The sequence below is a fragment of the Malaclemys terrapin genome, chromosome 2 (assembly GCF_027887155.1).
Source record: "Malaclemys terrapin pileata isolate rMalTer1 chromosome 2, rMalTer1.hap1, whole genome shotgun sequence".
Lineage (NCBI taxonomy): Eukaryota > Metazoa > Chordata > Testudines > Emydidae > Malaclemys > Malaclemys terrapin.
In genome coordinates this window covers 32,255,924-32,265,911 of record NC_071506.1, presented here as the reverse complement: position 1 = coordinate 32,265,911, position 9,988 = coordinate 32,255,924, and the positions used below count along the sequence as shown (strand labels likewise).

Genomic DNA, 9,988 nt, shown 5'->3' with positions numbered 1-9,988 from the left:
ACCCTTATTAATAACTGAGGCAAAGTATTAATTTAGGTGTTGGATCAGAGCTAGGCTATCTTTACTCTCCACTCTATCCTAAGTGCTCACTGTCTTTACCTTTCCACATCCTCTGGGCCAAGGGGCAGCTATTTGTGATGGATGTGGGAACTACCATCACTATTGGCTACCATTGTGAAAACTCTATTTGGACACAAATAATAGTTCTTTTGTAATTTGGAAAAAGAATTCTACCGTGTTAAACCTCAGGGCTATGTATGTAAAATCCATCACAAAGGTGTTATTTTTTTATTCGTCTCTTTCTAGTATAGATTAGGCCATACAGTTTCTATACGAAACAAACATTTAAAACACAGAAAATAGCGTAAAGCATTGTAAAGAGTATTTGGAAAACTTATTAAACACAAGCTAGTAGGCAGAAAATCTACCACTGTTCCTTATACAGATTTCCCCCATGGTCACTGTTATACATACTAAACAAGTTTTCAGTACAAAATTTGCACTTCTGCACTTTGGCACACATGTGAATGCATCGTGCTCTGATCTTATTTCAGAGACATTTTCTCTGGCCTTTCCCTCACTGTTACCACTACAGTGCCTTGTTCTCACTGCGTTTTTAGCTTATAATAGGCAATAGCTCATGCACCTGAGTTATCCTGAGGTAAAAGAACAACAACTTCCCACCAACCTTTTTTAGCAGTAAGCAAAATGCCCAAAGGCTAGATTCACAAAGGCACGTAGGCATTGCGCTGTTGAGCGTTGCAACACCTAACTTTTAGGTGTCTAGAAAGATCAGTAACAACACTTGCAATTCACAAATCCTGAGTTAGGCATCTAGGATCCCTATACAGTGAATGGAGAGAGCTAGATACCTAAGCTTAGATTCACAAAAGCCAGCATTCTAGTGGGAGCCACTTAAGCGAGACAATGGGAGATGCTGATGAGAGTTCTGTCCAAAGCCCACCCCTCCGACAATTAGGTGCAGAGTTCTCAAGTCACCACCAGGCTTGAGAACCTGAGCTCCAGCCTAATCTGCAACCTCAAAACAATGTCTACACAGCTATTTTTGGTGCGCTAGAGCAAGCCCTGCTACCACCAGTCTGTGGACCCAGGCTCAGAGGTTTGCTTCCAGTTGTAGTATAGACATACCTTATAATGTGCTATAATATGTAGTGGATGCACCTGGCTTCTCCAGATCTTGATAAGGATGTCAGCATCCTCCTTCTTTTCAAAACACTTTTCAGTGTTGTTACCAAACCATCCCTCAGAGCAGATGTGCTTGCTCTTGCATTGATCAGCCACTGATGTCACATGGCTGCCTTAAAGTTGTATTTATAACATTTCCCCCACTGAGGACTGATTGGCTCAGCTATCAGGTGAATAAACATGGAATGGTCTGCCAGGCAATGAAAACATCCCATGCTGCTTCTGAGTGAAATATATAGAATATGTCTAATAGCTGCCACACCCTATTTCTGGGTCAGGTGATCCTACACCAGTGGCTCTCAAACTTTTTTACTGGTGACCCCTTTCACATAGCAAGCCTCTGAGTGTGACCCCCCCATATAAATATTTAACACCATTATAAATGCTGGAGGCAAAGCAGGTTTGGGGTGGAGGTTGACAGCGCATGGCCCCCCATGTAATAATCTTGCAACCCCCTGAGGGGTCCTGACCCCAAGTTTGAGAACCCCTGTCCTATACCCTAATTCTGGATGTTTCTGGGCCAGGTGATCAGCCCTGTACTCAGCACGTGTGCTGAGACACAACATCACAATGTTCTAAGAGACCCAAAAACGTTTCTGCTGCAGCCTACAGGACTGTGTCCTCACACCTTTGTGAATATCGCAATGATGAACTCATTAATATTACCATCAAAATGTAAGAAAAGTATAAGAGACAATGTGGTGTTGGCAAATCAAATTTTCCTGGAGGCACATAATTAGTAAAAGATAAGGTTTACATCATGTATGGTGAGCATACAGGTAGAGGCTAAGATCAAAGAGGACACTTTATAGTTTACGTCACCAAAAATGTGGATCAATTGGTTAATTCGAATAGAAAAAAGTGCCACCAATTCTATACATTACTTATAGTGGGGATCACTGTACAGGTAGGCCAACATCCTCTATAAACATATCAGGATATACCACAACACTGTTAGACCTTCATTCTCCTGATCATGAAAGATGTCCTGACCAGCACAGGGCAGAGAGAAGCAGTGAGATCACCTTAAATTTGAACCTTAAACCATGTGTTGAAAGTTTGTCAGGCCAAAACTAACACCTGTGAAATACTATAACGGTGTTCCTTCAGAGGGTAACTCTTAGGAAAGTTAAGATGAGTGTGCCACTGCTTCCCTCCTTCTCTTTGGACTTAGAGAACAATCAAACGTGGGCTACACCTGGACTATACAAAATTTTTTAAATGTTCAAGATAGGTCGAGGGCCTGATGATTAATAGTGTTTTGGGGAAGAACTGCTGCTATCTTTTATGGTTACCCTGACTGCTGTTGTCTAAATTAAAGACATTTAACTTCTGAACGATAGCGTCCACACAGGGGATAAGGCATTGTAACTTATGGTTATTAACTTCAGGCCTTCAGGGTAACCATGTAGACAAGCCCTTAGTAAGTAATGGGGAAAGGAATAAAGGAAATTGAGGGGGGAAAGCCTTTATTAATTCCTTTAGTTTACAAATGTTTTAACAGTTTTCCAAGAGAACCACTCCAGTGGGGGACTGCAGACATTCAGATGCAAAACCTCTGATGGCAAAAGAGCAGTTATCGACATAAGCAGAACTGTCAAGCCACAAATAATAATGGTGCATTAAACATCTCTGAGTCAGCATTACAGTGTGTGTGCTCACTGTTAAGAAAATGTGTTTTTTTTTTTTTACTGCTGTGTAGCTAATACGTGCATTAGCTATCCCTCTATAAAACCATTGCGGAAACAAGGCACTTAAGTTTTGCCATTATGCACCCACCCAGACCAATGCAAAGGAGTGACAGAATAATTCATGTTTAAAAATCGTTGACTTTTGATAGTACAAAACTGTGAATTTTTCAGAATGAGAATATATCCTAACAAAATATGTAGCATACATAAAAAGCTATACAAGTAAGATATGCAATTAGAAATATAAACAATTTGGTAGAATAACAGCATCTGTGTATGCAACAATTGAAGTAATAGAAAAGTAAGTATGTGCTCCAGTGTTTCAGTGGCAGATTAATGCACGGGTGTGACGGGTTCCCCCCAGGTGCCACCTGAAACTGGGGTACCACTGAGCCCGCTTCACCCACCAGCCTGGGCTCCCTTTCACACTGTGGTGCTGATAAGTTGCCAAGCTCTCCAAGCTTGCTCTTTCACCAGCATGCACACAGATAGGGACACACCCAGCTGCAGCTTTACACACAGATGCTGAGACCAGCTCTGCATGGGAAGGCTCAGCTAAGGCACCTCCCAGTTGCTAAGGCACGCACCCCCCTCTGGAGTGTAAACCCAAATTTATACCATCTTGCACTGCACAGGGGACTGTACAGCGTAAGCTCATAAAATTCAACCCCTCCCTCAGTGTGGAATGAGATATGCAACAGCTTTCCACCCCAAGTTATAATTTCCACACACTGGTTTTAGACAAAACAAAAATAAGTTTATTAACTACAAAAGATAGATTTTAAGTGATTATAAGTGATAGCAAACAGATCAAAGCAGATTACCTTTGTAAATAAACAAAACCGCAAACTGAGTTTAACACACTAGATAGATGGGATATGAATTAGCAAATTCTCACCCTGAGTGATAAACAGGCTGGCAGATTCTTAAGGCATAAATTGCCTTGGCTTTAACAGGTTTTCATACACAGGATAAAAATCCCTCTAGCCTGGGACCATCACTTACCATAGTTCAGTCCTTGCCCCTCAGATGTTTCCAGGTGTGTTGTTGTAGGGAGAGTGAGGTACCATCATGATGTCATTTTCCCCTTTTATATCTTCTTCCCACTTAGCGGAAAGTTCTTTTGCTGTGACCTGGGTCAAACAGTTCCCATTGTGTAGTGCTATCTCTGAGAGGTTTGTACTATACACAGTTCTTGGGGCAATCCTTGTTGCTTGTGTGCATTTCCTCAATAAGCCATTAACATTGTTTGGCCTTTTTACTGTTCTACTTGAAAGGCTGCTTGTGGGTGTTTTCAACCTCACATGTTTCAGTAACACATACATAGCCAAACTTCATAACTTCACATACAATCCAACAAGATATTACTGTCTTCTAGCAGGTCAAGACTTTTAGAATGATACCATACAAGGCATACTTTGTACAAAACATATCCTAATTACATGACAATGGTGTATATTGGGGTGCCAGGGTGTCACAACTTTTGGGGGCCCTCGCAGGAGTGCCAGAACCTGTGTAGAAATGAGGGAGCCACCGGTGCCGGAACTGTGGCACCACCTCCTGCCCCTCCTCTTCCCCCCAAGGCCCCACCCTCTGGCCAGGCCACAAGCTGGGCCATAGCAAGAGCCACGCGGGAAACCTGGGCCACCGTGGGGAGCCCTGGACCCTCCACCTGCCCTGGGCGGGGGTCCAGGGTACTTGAGAGCAGCCCCTGGCCTATATCCCTTCCCTCTGAGGCATGCCACCCAGGGCAGGTGGAGATATAGGGAGCCAAAATGTTCTTTGTGAGCAGGGCCCAATAAATCCTAATCTGCCTCTGCAGTGTTTGCAGGATAGGTGATTACTTACAGAAATAAGGATTTTTTAAAACAATTTCAATTAAAAGGAGGGTGATAAATCACATATTTCTGGAAGTCCAAAGCAGTATTGAATGTTATATGTATGTACAACCATTTTAGGTATATAGATTCTTTGGGAGAGGTAACAGCAAAAGTATGATGTTAGTGCACCCTAAAGACTCAGAAACAAAACAAAAAACTAACCAAACTATTTTTTTTAAATTTCATTATTTTGGGGTCAATTTTAGAATTCTTGTGGTTCAATCTGCCTTTACTTCGTTTAGTAAAAATTACGTAGAAATTTGGCTTTGAGAAGGGTTTCATACAAGATGGTACAGTGCCCTTATGGCCACATTTCTAAAGGCATTTAGGTCACTGGTGGGATTTTTAAAAGTATCTAGATGCTTTCAACCTTTAAAAATCTGGCCTTTAGTTAATATCTGGGAATGAAGTTCTACACACAATGGTGACATGTGAAAAAGCACTAGGGTGATGGATACGGAGGCAAAATAACAGTTGACACAGGCAATCCTCATTGGCAGATCAAAGGAAGCTAAAGTTTTGACACTAACCCAGGAAATCAGTCAGCCTTGAAGTCATATGATCTCAAAGAATAAATTTGTTATAAAAAAAATAAAAATAAAAATTGTAGATGACAAAACTGCAGTAAAAACACAGGAAGAGTTATTCTAGAAATATTGTCAGATGTGATTGCTGAAGCTACTAGCAACTATTAATATGTTCAAGGATTATCTAGTATTAAAATTTAAGTTAAATAGCACAATGTCATCCATCTGCACAGTATTAATGAAGGTAAGTGATGAAGTGCTAAGAATAAGAAGAGTAATAAAAAATAACATTTTAAAAAGTAAATAATTTAAAGGCATGAAACTACATTTACAGTGGACTATAAGAAAAAGACAGTCCAATGCAGGCAGGCAGAACAGCGGCTGAGACGAGCTACTCTGAGGCTTTATGCAGGCATATTATCTAATAACCAATCCTTTTAATCCTACAAATATGTATGGCCATCAGAGTTTTAAGGGGTGTGCGTGTATGTAAAATATTTCACTGGACCCAGTCTCTTTCAGCAGCTCAATCCATGCTTGCAGATCGAGAAGCCCGGTCTTGTCCAGGCACTGGGCTGCGCTGAGCCTGTAAGCACTCAGCCCTGGGAAGTGGGTACCGTCCTGCCCAGGTGGGGAAAACAGCCCCTCTGCCACCCACCCCCTATTTCTGCTGAGGTTCCCCCAGCTGCCCCTGTCTGCCTGCGCCTCACCCCAGCTCCAGTCCTACCCCACCCCTTCCCCTGCCTCCAGCTGTTGTTTGCCGCTCCTGCGCACCCACGTTCCCCCATCCCGCCGCCCGTTAACCTAACCGCGGGGAGCCCGGGCAAAGCCCAAGGCAGGGCAGAGGCTTCAGCAGACATCATTACGCGTGCGCAGCCCACGGGCGCAGGCTCAGAGAGTGATCGCGCAGGGGCGCAGAGGTGGACGTTACGCCGGCAAGATGGCGAAGGTCTCGGACTTGTACGATGTGACCTGGGAAGGTAACTGCTCCCGGGCGTAGGGGGTGACCTGCCTCCCTCCCTCGGGTCACTAGCACGGGCTGCCCGGTGGGGGCGGGGGGTCTCGTCTGGCTGGGGCCTGCGGAGGGCGCTGAGCTCCCCACGAGCGGCCAGCGCCGCCGGCCTTCCCAGCTAGCAGTGGGCCCGGGAGCCCCGCGGGGCGGGCGATGGGGAGCCTCAGCCCTTCCCCGCCTCGTACCCCTGAGCGAGCCGGGTGTTCCTGGCTCGCCGTAGCGCTGGCTCTGGGGTGGAGCAGCTGCCGCCCCCAGGCGGGGGTTCTGAATGGACAGCTGGAATGCCGAGCTGTGGGGCAGGGAAGGGTCTGGTACCTGCCTGGGGGGATCCTGTGCTAAAAAAACAAAAATTCTGCACATAATATTTAAAAAATCTGCAATTTTTGTCAATAAATAAACGTGGTGGCTCCAGCATGACAGTGGGGAGCACAGGCCACTGGCTGCATGGACGTGGGCGATCACCCTGCAGCCCCCCAAGCGCCTCCTTCCCGGGACAGGGACTCTGGGGGTGAGGCTGCACCTGACTGTGACACAGCACAGGTTTGGGGCCTGCCCCAGAAGCATCCTGGGGGCCAGGTGTACCAGGTGTGGGGCAAGCAGGCTCAGCTTAGCAGGATCCAAGTGTGGAGGGGCTTAGTGCGGGGGTGGTTCTGGGTGGGATGAGAGGGTTCTGTGTGGGCCAATCTAGGTGTGTGTGGGATCTGAATGCACAGGTGCTCATTCAGGACTTCTTGGTGCTGGGGCAATGGGACTCTGGGGGGGGGGGGGGTGAGGTGTCCAGGTGAAAGTGCTTGGGGCTGAGCAGAGGGGATTTGGGTGTGGGAAAATGGGGCTCTGCAAGGGGGATGGGGTCCCAGGTGTGGTGTGGGGGGCTTGGGGAGGTCCAGGTGTGTGGTGGATGAGCTCATTGGAGTGGGGATTCGATGGGCCTGCTTAATAGTGGATCCCCAGCTGCTTCTGCTGAGGGGATACCACATGCAAAGTTCCTGCTCTTCACCCCCCCCCCCATTGCTCTTTCCTCCCCACTGCTGCCTGTCCTATCCCTTTCCCCTTCCTCTCCCTGCCCCATTTCCACTCTCCCTGCCCCATCCCCCTTCCTGGCCCTCTTCTCAGTATTTACGCTACCTTGCTTGCTAGCATTTCCCAAATGAGGATTGGGCAGGGAAAAATTTGTTCTCTCTCCCTGACTGTAACATCACATGTGTGGAACAGGACTCCTGTTCCAAACCTTCTTGCACATGTGCTCTGTTACAAAATTTCTGTTAATACATTTAGCTCACATTGTTGTTAAACCTGCAGGGTATCTGGACCTGTTGGCAGACAGCCCACTAGCAACTGTCCTTTCATTGTTGAGAGAAAAAAGCCTTGATGAGAAACTACACTCTTACACTTGAAATTGTCCAATAACTCAGGGCAGGTCTATACTATAAACTTTTCCAGTAGAGGGGTGTAACTTTTTTAAAATGACATTTTTATACTTGCAAAAAGCCCTGGTTTAGGCACAGTTACACCAGTTGTTATAGTTTATTTCGTTTGGGGAATTGATATAACCTATACCAGCAAAAGAACTCTTGTATAAGCTTGTGTCTATACTGGCAAACCCTTTTTAGTGTAGACATGGCCTCAAAAATGGCTGAACAGATTTAACTCAGATTTTCAAATAAAAGAAAATAGATGGAAAATTTCAAGTCCCGAAGAAAACTTTACAGAAAGTTGTAGGCAACTGACACCCGTGAATGTTATCAAGAATGACAGATAATTCCCTACAGTGTCCGTGAGAATTATGTGTTGGTTTTTCAAAAGCTCCTAAGTGACTTATGAGTACAAGCTGCAATGGGACTGGTGCTTTGAAGTCACGTAGTTGCTTCTGAAAGTTTCATCCTTACACGTTCTAGGTGCATTTCATATTATAAAAAATTATTTTACTTTGGGGCTTTTGTCTAAAGTCCTCAAAGTACTTGGCAACAAACAACTAATTTAATCTTGCATCCACAAATGCCAGCTCATTTAGCATCAGGGTCGATTTCATTTAAATCACTAGTCAGAAAGATTTAAATCACTAGTCAGGAAGACTTGATTTAATCTTGGATTTCTACATAAAAGTGTATTCTTCACAACTCGGAGATAGATGTAGGTTTCATTTTTAGAAGGTACACACTATACATTTTTAAAGTGATTTATTTTGAAAATTTTGGCTAGGAGGTGCATCAAATGAGCACTGCAACTGTATGTTATTAGCTTCGGACTCTCTTCTAAAGATTTCTTCCCATATTGGATACATTTGCAGCATTGTCTGTGACCAAGCTGCGTACTAGACATTTGAATTTTTTTTCACAGTTTGTTATAGCTTTTACTGCTACTTCTTGTAAGTATTCTGTGTGTGCATTTCCTGATGTATCAATTGTTTCTTTAAGGACGACATTCCCTTCTTCTGTTGTCACACAAGCACATACAATAGGATCATTGTGGACATTGCTCCACCCATCAAGACTCAGGTTAACAATTTTTACCCTCTAGACCTTTTGCACACTGCTCAGTTTCTCATTTGTACACTTTATCCAGCTATTTGCCTGCGACATTTGTTCTTTTGGGTGAACTGTATCCTGGTCTTAATGATTGAACCATGTTAATGAAGTGTGGGTTCTCAATCATATGGAAAGGAGAGTTTGTTGCATAAACAAACCAGGCAATATTGTCATCAGTTACCTCTTTTTGTAATCTGCTGGTTCTTATCACAAACTTATCTATGGTTGTTTCTGGATGATGGAGATTTTTTATTTCTTTTTGCTACAGGTGATATACTGTGGCTATGTGACATATATGATGTGACTGAAACGCTATCAGTGGCAGATAACTCTGAAACTATAGAAAATGATGGTGATCTTGAAGGTGGATAGTCTTCAGAATTTTGTATGTTGAGGATGGATTCTCCTAAACAAAATAAGTCAATGCAGTTATTTAATGATTATTACCATACAGCTCATTTAGTATTACTCATTGCATTCACTGACCCTCAGTACTACTTTAAAGATGAGATTGTAAAAGGAAGATCTGCCTATTTCAGCTATTTATTTTTTATCACAACTGCATCTAAAATGATAGTACCATAGAGTAACAACTACACCTCTACCCCGATATAATGCAACCCGATATAACACGAATTCGGATATAAGCAGCGCTCCAGGGGGGCGGGGCTGTGCACTCCGGTGGATCAAAGCAAGTTCGATATAACGTGGTTTCACCTATAACACCGTAAGATTTTTTGGCTCCCGAGGACAGTGTTATATCGGGGTAGAGGTGTATATGTTTTGCTCAAACATGAGAATTCAAGAATAGTCCAGAAGGAAGACAGGCAGTCCTTAAGAAAGAAGTATGAAATAAAAAGGTTTACCAACCTGAAGATCCTGCATGTTCAGACATGTTCCTTTCATCATCGTCAACGCAGCTTCCTCCTGAAAAGGAACACTTCTCATGATGTTTCATTCGGGCAACCAGGCATTGCATTTCTTTGTTACACTGTTTGCATTTTGCACGCATGCCTGTCTTACCCACAGGTAGAGGAACTTCATTAAAATATTCCCAAACTGGGTCTCTTTTACTGCCTGATGCAATTATAGGTTTTCCCTTCTAGTGAGAGAATGGTATGGTAGAACTCAAATCAATGAAGTCCAC

At 43.9% G+C, this 9,988-nt stretch overlaps 1 protein-coding gene across 1 annotated transcript in view; it reads left to right on the top strand.

Annotated features, from left to right (window-relative positions):
* The first annotated feature begins 6,200 nt into the window (after nt 1-6,200).
* The window catches only part of EMC2 (ER membrane protein complex subunit 2), a 65,339-nt gene continuing 61,551 nt past the window's right edge, over nt 6,201-9,988 (top strand). The window contains exon 1 of the mRNA XM_054018358.1: nt 6,201-6,284. Within this exon, the coding sequence (XP_053874333.1) occupies nt 6,245-6,284 (40 nt within the window). The 5' untranslated portion in view covers nt 6,201-6,244. The remainder of the gene's footprint in view (nt 6,285-9,988) is intronic.